Below are 15067 nucleotides of genomic sequence, written 5' to 3' on the forward strand. Positions count from 1 at the left end.
CTATAACATTCCTGTTTGGGGCCTCTGGAGAGCCACAGCCAGCCATTTGGGCCAATAGATCCATCTGCTCTGAGATGAAATCCACCAGCTGATGTGGTAAGTACATGACCTGCTCTTCCTGTGATTTCAGAGAAGCTACTAGTGGCCTATCGAGGGCTTATATTGAAAATGGAGGACAATCTTCTCCTTCTTAGCATCACAGAATTCTTGTTACTTAGGTAACTGCAATGGTGTAGTACAACATATTTTCTCCATAATTAAAACTGGAAAATGGAGAAAGGATTTAGGGTAGGGGAGAGAGGAATAACCCACATACTTTTAAGGGCAGTAAACAGACTTCCAAGATCAGTGATTTTCCATCTTTAGTTTGCACTCGTAATAATAATTCAGGACTTTATTCCAAGGACTTAAATGGAAATTTGTGCATAAGGATGTTCATCAGAATATAATAGTAAGAATAATCAGATATATCCTACACGTCCAGCAGTAGGGACCTGGTTCAATAACAGTGAGGTATATAATATAAATCCATCTAATGGAACAGAACATACACATGCATTTAAAAACATCTTATTTTGGAGAATATTTAATAAGCATATGTTCATATTACTATTTTTCTATATTATTTTTAAACAAAAAAAGTAAAATAGACAATATGTACTAACTGGATTTTCAATATAACATCAAATATTTTTCCCCTGCATGCAGATATTACCGATCTCAGACTTAAATGGGTATAATGGATTGTAGCCCATACGGTTAAACAAAAAAAGGCTCTGAAAATTAGTTTTACACATACAACTACTCTCTTCATTTCCCACTCTATTGATGAAGATGGTCTCAGGATGAATATGATGAAGATGGTACCTTGTGCCAGCCTTTTAAAGGCCATTTTCTTTTCTTCAGCATAAAGCCTTCATGTTTGTCTGGTCTCTGGACATTGGTTTGGCCTATTTTCAGCCCTTCTATAATTTCCCAGCTGTCAGCTTCCTGAGAGAAAAGAAGAAACACAAATCACATATTTCTCAGTGTTTGATGACACAGTCAAAGCGGACTCTTAAGTAGAAGCTGCTTTTGAAGCAACACTAGACACACCGGAAGTCTGAACCACATGCTGGAGCAAGTTCTAACATCAGACACAGTGACGCACTTATAAGTGAAGTTAAAATGAGTTTCCAGGTAGGCCTGGATGCATGCGGGTCCATCAGAGATGAGTTGGGAGCTGGGGTTTGGAGCAGAACGGAGTTTTGATTGCATGTACTCAGAAGATTTAAAATGCATTTTTCCAGACAGTTCATCTCTGGGCACAAAGGCACTTTAACATTTTAAAGGAAGGCTGTTTTGATGACAAATGTTCAATTAGAGCAGAGACCTGGCCTCCTGTATAAAATGGAAAGACTACAGTGGTTTGAGTGGCCAGCCAATCACCTACCCAGCTAAAAGCATGGCTGCAGGCTGCACGCATTTCAGAGCGTATGTGAAATGCCCTGCTCACCACAGGACACCCAGAAGTCCATGCTTTTGGAGACATATATCCTGAGAAACGCTCACTCTTGGGTGCCCATGGAAAGAGCACCAGACTTGAAAGCCAGAAGTCTGGGATTTTAGAGGCTATACTATCATCCTCCTCTGTTATAAACAACATCAAATCATGGTTTCCTCTTTCATAAGACACATTTTTTTGGTCTATGACTCTAAAATTTTATCAACATTTAAAAATCAACATTTAAAAGTCAGATTTCAGGTGTAAAAAAATCAGTTTTGAATGTTTTGTGGAAGTCTATCAGATCTGGCAGCACTGGGCCGGCTCTGAGGGTGTCCAGACATGTTCAGTTTGGTACAGTCCCCCCCAGACCTGCTTCAGTGTCAGATGGCTGGCCCTCAGGGACATCCTGGGTTTTCAAATCCCTGGACCAGCAGATTCCTAAGGGCCTACGCAGCCCGGAAGTAACCGCTGACCTTGGAACCACTCCCATTCGGGATCTCAGGCATGTGTCACAAAGTAAGCAGAAGAGGCAGGAGCAAATGTCAGGTCCTGTGCACAACTGCTACAATCCTGCCCCGGCGCAGGGAAGCACAATCTCTTGGTGTAACCTGCTCCGCTGCCTCAGCTTCCGAGAGCTGGGCGAGCCCCAGATCGGGGCAGGCATCTCTGCAGAATGCCCCCTCCCAGACAGACTCAAGAAACTGCCTTCTGAAGAGATACAGTCTATCAGGAGTCATCCTTCAATCACACAATAAAGGCTCCAACAAGACCTGATGGGTTCCACCTTGGGGCAGATGGACTTGATGGCACCAATGTCTAGGTTGGGGCCGCCCAGAACCTGGTGAAGGACTGTGAGGCTCTCACAAGGCCCAGAGGCAAAGGTGCCATGATCGGTTACTGACGTTGGCCTTGGGGACAGGGAGGGAGAGCCTAGCTTACGTATCATCCATTCCTCTTTTCCTTTTTTCCCTCCTTCCATCCCAGAAGCTGCTTGCCCTATGGCCAAGTCAAATATATGTTTAAGTGTGTATAAATGGGGGTGTGTTTTTTCACAGTAGGTTACGTTTCTAGGAGATGCAGCTGAACATTACTTCACTGTAGCATCGCTAAGCCTAGGAGACACTTCTGGCTTATGAAAAGCCCTCTAAGCCAACATCATGCCTCTGTCCTCCCAAATCCAACTCTAAGTGCCCCTTACCCCACAAGGAAAACCAATCTGAGTCCAGAGTCATTTATTTATCTATAGGATCATCCCGGAGGGATCCCCAGTGAATGAACCATTTACCTTAAGAAACATAACTACTGATACTCATTTAGCAACATTACGAACCCTTTACAGTACGTGCTAGTGTCCCCTTAAAAAAAAATCCTTCTTTGCATTCTTTGTCTCCCTCTCTCTCTCTTCCTCCCCTGCGTGCACTCTGTCTCTCTCAAAAATAAAGATTAAAAAAGAAAAAGAGTTGGAGGCTTAACCAACAGACCCACCCAGGGACCCCCAAGAAATAATATTCTATTTAAAGATAATACTGTCGAGACCTGTGGTTGAGCTGGTCAAAACTGTTAACTATATACAGTAACAAAATTTTGATATATATATATGTACACATACATACATATATATATATTTAAGTTTTTATTTAAATTCCAATTAGTTAATATATAGCATAACATTAGCTTCAGTAGGATTTTGTGATTCATTACTTACATACAACACCCAAATGTGGTAATTTTTTAAAAAAATGTTCCTGATGAGACAATTTCAGGCTCTATACCATGTTTTTTGGACAATGCCAGTGCAGGTGGCATTACTGTCTAGAGCACAAAGTGGGGTGCTCTGGTATTCCCATTTTAAAATATTGGACTGCACCTCAATGAGTGAGCATTGCTTAGGAATAATGTAATCATCAGAGAAGATATTAGGTTCTACTCTCACCGAGAAAGTAGATAAAAAATTTCATAAAAACGCTGGATTTCTACTGATTTCTTTTTAAAAGTTTGATATAATCACATAATTAAAGAATAACTCTCTGTATATGTGTAAATACATTCATTAGAGCTTTCTCTCTTCTTTGGTATCAGTTGTATTTAATGACATTTCTATTTTTAGTAGCCCTATTCATGTATAGCATCTCTAGAATAACATTTTTGGGGCGCCCAGGTGGCTCAATCAGTTAAGCGTCCGGCTTCAGCTCAGGTTATGATTTCACGGTTCATAGGTTTGGGCCCTGCGTCGGGCTCTATGCTGACAGCTAGCTCAGAGCCTGGAGCCTGCTTCAGATTCTGCATCTCCCTCTCCCTCTGGCCCTCCCCTGCTTGTGCTGTCTCTCTCTGTCTCTCAAAAATAAATAAAAAACATTAAATAAAAAAAATTTAGAATAACATTTTTATTTTCAACTAGATGTCCCTTGAAGGCTAGTGTTCATCTTTCATTTATTCTGTGGTGTGTGTGTGTGTGTGTGTGTGTGTGTGTGTGTGTGATGTGTGGTATGTAGGGAAATATATCTATATGATCTGTATGGTATATGTGTGTATATATACAGTAAATAACAATAAAGTAATATATTTATATATATGATGAAGAATACTTTGGATAACCTGTAAAAATAGAAACATTTAATAATTTCTAATTAAATTCAGACCATAATACCAGCTTGTTCCTGTGGTGCTATGGTTAGTGATTTCTCTCACAGTAGTGTTTTTCTTAGTTTAACTACAGAGGAGGGAAATAAAGGGATACGACAGAAAAGGCAAAAGGTTAAAATGTATTTAAAAGCTTAAAATGCAGTAGTTCTGAACAAATAACTCCATTTGCTTTGATCCAATATTACTAAACCCAAAGAAATTGAAAAGAATCCTAATACAGTTCTTATAGTTAAATAAGCTGTCCAACGGACAAAGAGACCAAACGGTAAATCCAGAGCAAACAACATTCTCCCTATCTCAATTATAACTACAGATGATAATGTTACAAATTAGGTGTGTAAGAAATGAAAACAGCCCATCTCAGTACTAAATACGACCCACCTCTATGCTGAGTAGACTAGGACTATCTTAAGGAACTTAAAATTATTTTCTGAAAATTGAAGAATTTTTAAAAATTTCAACAGATATTAATTTTCTGGGTTTTTTTTTTAACATTTGTTTATTTTTGAGAGAGAGAGAAAGACAGATCATGAGCAGGGGAGGGGCAGAGAGAGAGAGAGGGACACACAGAATTGGAAGCAGGCTCCAAGCTCGGAGCTGTCAGCACAGAGCCTGCTGTGGGGCTCGAACCCATAAACTGTGAGATCATGACCTGAGCTGAAGTCGGACACGCAACCGACTGAGCCAACCAGGCATCCCTTAATTTTCTTTTTAAAACTCTCCAATTTTTGTAGGTTTGCTTATGAACGGAAACAGTCAAAAGCCCTAATGTGATCATATTGGGATTTGACTCGAGTCAGATACACAAACATTTTTGTATTACAGAAATTTAAAATAGACATTTCCTTTCTGAAGGGTATATTCCAGGGGTGTGAGTGTTGGGGATGGGGGTGGCGTGGTACGTCAACATGCTTTAGGAGGTGAAAGTACCAAACCAAGAATTTCAACAAATCCTGATTCAGGACAATGTGTACTTCAAACAGTGTTCTTCTACCATCACCCGGGGCCCAGGAGGTCCATCTCTTCTCAAAGGGATGGTGAGATGCTCTGGTATCTAGAATGGATGAGACCCTCTGATTTCATGAGGCTGTGAGCGATGTGGTATTACTGCAAAACACACAAGAGTGTAGTCCTACAGCAAGATCATGGAGGCAACAGCACGGAGGAGTGATGGGAAGTAGATATTGTCGGTGCCCAACCCAGATGCCCGTAAGAGCCCCGTGGATCCACGCCCCAGCTGTGGAAGTCCCCTCCTTCTCCGGTGAGCTGCCTTTTACTGCAGCTGGGGCCGGTGTGCCGGGCAGGAACCTCCCTCCGCCATGGCTGGGGGATCTACACGGCAGCATCTCCTTCTCTCAAGACTCCCAACTGCTGAAGGACACAAGCGTACCAACAGTGGAAGGAACAAAAATCCGTGCCTCAGAGCGAGAGCAACTCTGTGATACAATTCATGTTCCAGGGCTCACCGTGGGGTCGGGCTGAAGGTGGACTCCAGCCAAAACCCCTTCTCCCCAGCACCGCACTGCCCTAACCTCTTCTCTTACTCTTTCTCCTGAGGGCGCTCCCACAATAAGTCACAAACACCCTATGGCCAGTCTCAGGTCATCCTTCCAGAGGACCTGTAGTAAGAAAGGATGTAAAATTAAGTAATAGATGTGGGAAGTGCAGGGACAGGCTGGGTTGGAGGGTGCACTGGGGTAGGAGGTGATGAGCAGCATCTGAAGAAGGATTCCTGGGGGCCCTGACTTAGCAGAGTAGGGGTTTCAGCTAGAGGCACTCCAGAAGGAACAGACAGGTGGCAGTGGAGGAGAGAGAGCACAGCCGGTGTAGGGAACTGTGGGCAGTGGATGTAGCTGGAGTGTAAAGTGAGATGCCACAGAGACTAGAGATGCAGGTGGTGGGAGATGAAGGACCAAAGCAAGTCTTGTTGTTGTTGTTGTTGTTATTATTTTACTTAATAGATCACCAGCTTCTTATAGAAGGATATGACTCAGGAACAGCCAGGTGGAAGGGACGCAGAGGGCAAGGTATGGGGAAAAGGTGCAGAACTTCCATGCCCTCCGCAGGTGTGCCAATCCTCCAGCGCCTCCCGTGTTCCCCAACCTGAAAGTTCCTCCTTATTTGTGGTTTTCGTCCGAGCAATTCTCCTTGCCATTTCTGTGTGTCATTCTCTTTTCACTGTGTATCTCTCACCATCCTGGTCTCGGTTACACACCTCTCAGCATCTGACCCTGGACAACTAGCTTACTTAGGGGCCAAGTCCCAGTTTCCTCATCGGTAAAATGAGAAGAACGTCAGTAGTCACTTCATTGACTAGGCTATGTGAGAGACTATATGTCCTGATCCGATGACTGAGATAAAGTAGATGCCCAATAAATGTTAGCTGCCTTTCCCATGACCCGAGTATTTATTTATTCTCTCTCTGTTCGCTGCCTATAAGAGAGAGCTGATATTTTCAAAGAGATTATTAGTTGTATTTACCAAGTAGCCATTCAAATAGAAGACAGATTACTTTCTATTTCTCTCTAAATTATTTTTTAAGTTTAGTAACCCACTTTCCTTAGTTTAGCAGTCTACTCCTGTCCAGTAACACAAACTTCATAGCCTGTAATATCTTCTCAATGTGAAGAGTACAAGCACATATATTCCATACCACTAGGGTAGGGAAGTGCTCTTTCCTTAAAGGATTCTGTTTAATATAGGAAAAGCAAAGTGAAAGAATCAGTTCAGCATACTTCAAAGTCATTTTGGGGAAATAAAGTGCTATTTTTGTATTTGAACTCAAAATCCCCATGCAGATGATTTGCTGAGTGTCTCCACAAGATAGGCAGCCCACTGAAGATTGCAGGAAGTTGAGCAAGGGGGTGGGGGGGGAGCAGAACGGCATCTCCTCAGCTTTTCTGTATGATTTTTGCATTTCAGACATAAATGAATTTAGATGTTTCCCTAGTCCAAGGAAGACAAGCTGGAGGGAGGGAATGCTGGCTTCTATTAAATGGAAGAGGTCTTAATAATGCGCAGCGCTTTCCTCAGAGCTCACTGCGAGGCAGGCCAGATGGAACGGGAAGGCTGGAACCCTCGGTCCAGTAGCCCCTCAAGGCAAGTACTGGTTTACCTGCACGTGGCCTAGAATTGAGACGGTGTAAATCTGACTCCCTGCTCTGCTACTTTTTCTACTTGCTGCCGGCTTTTTCAGACTGTGAGCACGTTACTAACTCTTGGTTTCCATATTTGTGAATGGAATAAATCCCTCCAGCGCATGGAACGGTTTGCAAGGGTTATATTAAATGGGACAATATATTTAAGCACCTGACAGTGCCTGGTGCACAGTGCAGGGCCATCATGGTAATAGTTGTTATTGCTGGGGGGGGGGGGGGGTGATTTATTTTCTGTATTTTTTAATTTCTTTGTTGGACCCAGTGATTTTTTTCTTCCTATTGGCTTTGCATAGAAATATTTGCTCATGTCTCCCACAGGGGAATGATAATACTTTCTCTTCCTTTAAAATTAAGAGTACTTTGGATCTCTGTAACCTTGCAAATCCTAGAAAAATACACTTTCATGTATTCCTCCTTTCCACAGGGCAGAAAAAACTTACGTACTGGAGGCAGAAAGATGTATTCACACAGTGCTACAACAGGCATCACGGATACCTCAGGGGCATCAGGTGTAAGAACTGTTTACAAGTCAGCTGGCCTAGAGCAGGCATTGTCTGAGAAGGCACCACATTCTGCCACTGACCTTGGAGAGGGGGACTGGCTCCGGTTCGAGCAACTGCCGACTTACAGAGGGCTCGGTGCTGGAGGAGGCGGTCCTCTCCAGGACGTGGATACTCTGGAAATAAATGGAGATACAGCCCAGGGTGAGACAGCCCGTTTTTCATGTGGCTGGACACAGGGGTGAGATCACACCGATCACAGTAAACACAGTGAGCCATGGTAACGGTGACAAGTTCCTGAGGAGACCAACAGCAGCAGCAACAGTCAGAAAAATGTCAGCACAGGATTCCGTTTCCCTCTTACAGACAGGCTACACAATGGCTGGTTTGTCTTAGAGAAAAAGCCAGAGATTGCACAAATTTAAAAAACCATGGAGCACGCCTCAACATATTTATTACTTTATGAGATTGTTCATCCACCACTTCGACAATTAGCCTTACATAAAAATATTTGCTTACCTCTCCGAGGGCAACAGACAAAAGGGAAGGTCTACATCAAAAATCCCACAGCCTTAATACAGAGTTTCTTATAATCCTCATGAAATAATTATAATTCTAATATCTTACAATAATTCTTAAGAGCACAGAGAAGAATATGATTCCTCAAATACAATAAACAGTAGATGTGTGTTATAGACTACAGAAGGCACCCACAGATCAGTGACTTTCCAATAGAAAAATAGCAAAGTACATGAACAGACAACTCCTGCCGGACATTTGAAAAGATGTTCCACCTCAACCTTGGAAGTATTCAAAGAAAGGAAACCAGAATAATGATTTAAAAAAAAAATTAGATTCAAGCATAGATCAGATGGGAGAAAGGGGGTATAAATCAGGTATGATCTTTCTAAAGAGGAGCCATTTTATTTAAAAACTCTTTGGGAAAGGAAGAACATGCCTCATTGACCTAGGAATCCCACAGCTAAATCTTTTCCCTAAAGGAATCGGATTTGGCATACAAAGATATAAGGACAGATAGTTTACTAGAGCATTATTTTATTATAGTAAAAAATATCTAACACATATGAGACTAGTACAGACGTATGAGGCAACTCCATGCAGTGATTTGAAATGACAATGTGGATCTATATTTATTGATACAGAAAAAATACCCCTGATGTTCTATCAACTGGAAAATCAGACTATCAAGAATATGTAGACTATGATGATGCTATACATATAATCAAAACATGGTCCATTAATGTTAACAGCAGCTACATAAAGATGATAGGATTATAGGTGATTATTAATTTTTTCTTATTTTTAAATGCAATGTGTGGATATTACTCATGTATTTCGGAAGAAGTATTTTCTATGGGGGAATAAACCTGAAAGACATCAAAGAAATAACTCAACGGAATTAATATTTAGGTGTAGGCTGAAAGTGAAAAGTAACTTTTTTACTCCAGTCAGAACATTTCATTGTTTCAACAGACAAGGTCAGTAGTTCATTTAGTTATTGAGGCCTCTGTTTTTGATATCTCACTGGAACATTATTAGACTAATACTTGCTTTTTCAAGAAGAAAATTATACTCCAACCTGAGCCAAATTATTCTATTTTCTTGGTAAATTTTCAAGCTTTTGGTTATTTCTATTTCCTTGAGAATAAAGTGTCTGATTACAGATTTTTAAAATCTTCCCCAAATGCATTTTTAAAATCATTTAGTAGAGAATAATTGGGGCGCCTGGGGGCTCAGTCGGTTAGTCGTCTGACTTAGGCTCAGGTCATGATCTCAGTTCATGGGTTCGAGCCTCACTTGGGGCTCAGTGCTGATGTCTCAGAGAATGGAGCCTCCTTTCAGAGTCTGTGTCTCCTTCCCTCTCTGCCCCTCCCTCACCTATGCTCTGCCTCTCAAAAATAAATGTTTTAAAATTTTTTTAAAAAAGGATAATTACAGTGAAAGGTTTATGAACTGTTCCCCATTTCTGCAATTTTGTGGAAATAGAAGAAATAAGGACAGATATTTTGGGGCCAAATATAAAGTTGGACAGCAAGAATTCCTAATCTGTGAGCTATAGTGTCTAAGTGTTAGCTGGCACTCTGTTCTTCCCATTTCTGGATTTGTCTGAAGGAGCAGAGAAAACTGATAAATGTAGCTCAGTGTCCATATTTGTGCCCATGCCTTTTGTGGAACAGTCAAAAGCAAAGACATCTTATGGAGTGAAAACCTAGCAGTGTATGTTCAGGTCTTAAACAGACAAAAAGGGAGCAATGACCTAGGACTTGCATTATCGATATTTTAGATAGGGTCCTATTCAAAACATAACAGCTAAATTTACATTTTAGATGAAATCTGAGATCATATTAGAAACTAAAATGAGAATTCTGTTGCTATTGAAACAGGAGTGTTAAGGGGCACTTGGGTAACTCGATTGAGAATCAAGACTCTTGATTTCAGGTCATGATCTCAGGGTTGTGGGATCAAGCTCTGTATTGTGCTCACCACTGAGGATGGAGCCTGCTTGGGATTCTCTCTCTCCCTGCCCTTCCCCGTCCTGGTCCCCACACCCACCTCTCCCCACCCCCCATCCCCCACCCCCGCCAAAACAAAACAAAACAAAACAAAACAAAACAAAACAACCCCAAGAATGTTATTACCCTCTTCTGGGAGGTAATTGTGCCCCCTCCCAACTTTCTTTTATTTTTATGTTTTAAAAAAGCAAAATATATGCTCAAAAGATTCAAATGCAACATAGAAATATAGAAAAGGTCAAACTTCACACTACTCTGCTGCTCATTGCTCTACCCCCTAGCTTCCGGAGCAGTGATTCTGACAAGGTAGTCCATGAACCTGGGAGTCCCTAAGGCTCAGGGGTTCTGAGAGGTGAAAACTCCTTTTATAATAACGCCAAGAAGGTACCTGCCTTTTTAAGTCTCATTCCCTCATGAATGTACAGTGGAGTTTTTCAGAGGATATATTACATGTGATATTATAACATATTAAACAGAAGCCGACTGAGAATCTACTGTCAAACATCAAAAAAATTTTTTTGAAAAAAGGTAAAACATTGTAATTCTTCTCACTAAAATTAATTTTTGTAATACTGTTTTTTGAAGTAAAAAATGTTATTTAGAATAGCATATATTGAGTATTTTATTTTTAAATATGTTAAGAAATATTAAATTTTTTATCCACTTTAATTTCTAATACAGTAAATATAGGCAGACATAATCCACATATATGCAAACTCTTTGAGGTCTTCATTAATTTTAAAGAGGGTACAGGGTTCCTGATGTCAAAAGTTTGAGAACTGCTATTCTAGGAAAACTACTATAAAACTTTTGTGGTTATTAAAATGGAGAATTCTGACTTGCACCTAAGTTATTCTTTTTCTCATATGGCTTCTTTTCAGGAAAAACATTTTTGTTAAAAAACTAACACATCTCAAAACTTACTTACAACTACTTAATCCACCTGAAGTTAAATTATATAAATCTACTCATTAACAATCCCAAACTATCTGGACATATTACATAAACCGGTAAGAGGAAAATAAATTGTGTTTCATGTACTCTTCAAATATATCTGAGAAAACCCTCCCTAATTGTAAATTCTATGAAGATTAACAACTAAGAGTATTTTTTTAACTGCATGAGTTGATTTTTCTAAAAAACAACCATGAGATATATAGGTGTCAATGAACCAGAGACACGTGAAATGTACCTGTCATTCATTCATCCACCCACTGGTTCAATTAATCACCAAATAACCTATTGGTTATTGGGCCCCTATACTGTGCCAGGAGCAGATGACAGGGTGGTGGAGAACAAAATAGACAAGAGACTTGGTCCTGATGATTATATTCTAGAGCAAGGTCTTATACCAAAGACCAAAGAAGGATGAACAAGTTTTTATATCTGTGTCTCAATCCTGTTCCATGTGGCTACTGCTTTTATTTACTTCAAATTGTCCAGTAAAATATCTTTGGCTTGAGCTTCTGTTTAAGGGCCTCTACCTCATCGTTGCAGGTTGCTGGGCAAGAGAACACATATACATTGCCTCCCCCACCCCATCCCTGTCAAATAAACATGGTAAGGAAAGCAAAAACTTGGAAAGAAACTTGACCTTAGTAACTATGTAGGCAGGAAATAAAGGATTAACTCAGGGATTTAGCCAGGGGAAGGAAACGAAATCCTCTAATTTCCAAACCAAGCGACAGACCTATAGAAGATCAATTTAGGATATTTAAAGTATGATAAAAATGAGTTTTGTCTCTAGAGACATCTATCTAATTATTTATTATTGTCCAATGATAAAAAAATTAATCCACCACCTTAAGAACTTCCTTCATGGTGTTTAAAGCCGAAAGCATATCCTGAGGTTATGTAATCACACACATAATGATTCGTTATTTGTAGTGAAATATCTAAATATAAGAATGCTGCATTTTCAACATCGGCAGAGAAAAAGATAGTTTTTAAATGTAACCACACTCAGTGCTGGACGTTCGTTAGATCTTCATCTCAGTACCCTGTCTCCTCTACTTCCAGCCCATCTTTACACAGACCTTGCAAATTGCAGCCAGTCAGAAGTTTCTGGAATTTTTTAGTGCATTCTGATTAATTTGTAGAGAAGAGTCCCTCAGTAAACACAAGATTAGGCATCAAACTGCCTTATAGCTTCATCTTGGAATCATAAAAATCATAGCTCCAAGAGGATAGACCTTTTGAAAACATTTAAAGAACTTAACTTTTAAAACTGAAACACCAGTGGCTTAATGCCAAGACTCTTGTTTATTCGATTAAAAGTTACGGCTGGTCAAAGTTAACAAGGCAGCGTCTTCAGTAACAAAAACGAATACGTTACATAAGGTCTCCTTAAGGTCATAATCTGTGTTACACTTTTGTGTACTTTTCACAAGCTGGTTGTTTTCACATTCTTTCAGGGTGATGTGTAAACATACGCCAAGTACTGTCACGGTGTTATACATATTATACAAGGAGCTTGAATTAAAGGTTACATAAACCTGTAAATTATTCTTGTAAAGTCAAGTTGCCTTTCAAATGCTAAAATCACAACTTAATTTTCAAGTCAGTGATTTGTTTTCCTTTTTAAGACTTTTTTTTAAGAGTAGTTCTAAGTTCAGAGCAAAATTAAGAGGAGGGTCCAGAGATTTCCCATATACAGCTGGCCCATACACTACATAGGCATCGTCTCTTCTAGACTCAGTGTCCCCCACAGGAGCGGTACAGTCATGAACTTAGCTTGGTTACAGGTCAGTTTTCTAAGGAGCTTATCAGCACCCACAGAGAAGGTGGAAGTACTACTTGGCTCCCCCTTGTGCTCCCTGCTCAGAGAGAACTGATGCACATTTTGCTTAAAGCCAGGAGTCCAGGACCAACATGTCACTATAGCTCTTTAATTTGGTAAAAGTTTGTTTAGTGCAACTCCCATGAAGGGGAACGTGACTCTCAACATGAGGGTGTACAAGATCCACTGAATTCAGGGTCTCCTGGTTTGTTGGGTCTGTCGTTGACTTTTGTTTCATCAAAGACATATGGGAACTGCTGTAACTATTTCAGGCTGTGGCTACAGATTTCTGTATAGATTCACTTTTCATACAAATTTAGAAGACTAAAAAGGAGGACTGGCCCTCCACTCCCTAAACATTAGCGCTGCTGAAATTGTCCAATGATCCTATGGAAGCTATTTTTATATTCTTCAAATAAAAAAATATTTTCAAAGAAAAAAATATCTAAAATAATTTCTAAACTTCTAAAGGATTTTCTTCTTCAAGCTTTTGGTTGCTGGGCATGTGTCTCTTCTAGTGACAAGGAACTTTAACCCAGCAACTCTATTTCAGTGATGCTCGTAAGCTGCATGTGATAGTGTGGAGGCAGTTAGTACTTGGGATTCTCTCTATCCCTGGCTCTAGGTTCTACATGGATTATTTCATTCCATTTCCCCAAAACGCCTTTGAGTAATGACTATGAAATTTATTTTATGGCCAATGGAACAGAGAGAGACACAGAGGGGTTAAATTACATACAGAGTCAGTAAGTGTTGGAGTTGGAATGCGAATGGAGATTTTACTCTGCGTCCAAGCTTTTAAGTACTGCCTTCTACTGAAATTAAAGCTAATGTTAAATGGCAAAAATGATAGCAATTTCAAGCAGTGTATTCCCTCAAGACTAACTGAACACATCAAAAGCCATCCTCTACCACAGCCTTTTGTGGAAGCAGAGAGGCAGAAATGAGTAAAATAGAACAGAATTGCAGCACTCTTAAATATGGTGCAGCCTTATGGTGTTTCCAAGTCAAGAACTAAGAGCAAGCCAGCTAGCTTTTCCTTCAGAAATGCGGTGTCCCATGCAGAGAAAAGGACGTAAGTTTTGCAGTCACACAGACGAGCATACCAACCCTCACGCAGCTAATTGCCACATGACTTGGGCAAATCATGAACCTCTCTCAGCCTCAGTGTCTTCTGTCTATAAAATGAGGATGGTAACATCTATTTTAGAAGACACTGCAAGTCACAGTGCTGGCACCCAGTGTATGCATAGTGCTGCCCAGGGCCTGGCACACCATGGGCATTTAATAAATGGTAGCTAACACCTCAGTGGTAAATGTTATAAGAATAAATGTTTAGGAATCCTGTGCGATTTTATTGCCATAGAAAGATGTGTCCAAACACCCTGCTGGGGTATGACATCTGAAAATAAAGAATCCAGGGACACCTGGGTGGTTCAGTTGCTTAAGCATCCAACTCTTGAGTTTTTGGCTCAGGTCATGATCTCATGGTTTGTGAGACTGAGCCCTGTGTCAGGCTCTGAGCTGACAGTGCAGAGCCAACTTGGGATTCTCTCTCTCCATCTCTGACCCTCCCTTGCTCACTCTCTTTCTCTCTCAAAATAAATATATTTTTAAAATGAAAATGAAGAATCCATACCTGACATGACCATCATGTTATCTGGTCAACCTAGTAACTAAAGTTAGCACTACTTTGTGAACAGAGCATCAGAACTTACCAAGGAAGCTGACAAAGTGAGTGGAGACAGATGCCCTAAGTACTTGCTAGTGGAACAAAGCAAGAGCAACCAATGGCAATCCAACCCTGCACCCCCAAATGGCGATACTGACCCTGCATCCCCCGAATGGCAATGCCCACCCCGCATCTTCCTGAATGGAGATGCCCACCTGTGCCCCCTGAATGGCGGTGCCCACCCTGCACCCCCCGAATGGAGATGCTCAACCTGCACCTCCTGGAGATGCCCATC

The 15067-nt window shown here is 40.7% G+C and overlaps 1 protein-coding gene across 5 annotated transcripts in view; it reads right to left on the minus strand.

The window, feature by feature from the left end:
• OSBPL6 (oxysterol binding protein like 6) overlaps window positions 1-15067 on the minus strand; it is a 217903-nt gene that overhangs the window by 61399 nt on the left and 141437 nt on the right. For all 5 annotated transcript variants that reach the window (XM_029934327.1, XM_029934326.1, XM_029934323.1 and 2 more), the window contains 2 exons: window positions 7871-7963; window positions 868-990 (listed from right to left, as the gene is read on the minus strand). In XM_029934327.1, coding sequence (XP_029790187.1) covers window positions 868-990; window positions 7871-7963 — 216 coding nt within the window. The remainder of the gene's footprint in view (window positions 1-867; window positions 991-7870; window positions 7964-15067) is intronic.

Source organism: Suricata suricatta, chromosome 3 (assembly GCF_006229205.1).
Source record: "Suricata suricatta isolate VVHF042 chromosome 3, meerkat_22Aug2017_6uvM2_HiC, whole genome shotgun sequence".
NCBI classification, from domain to species: domain Eukaryota; kingdom Metazoa; phylum Chordata; class Mammalia; order Carnivora; family Herpestidae; genus Suricata; species Suricata suricatta.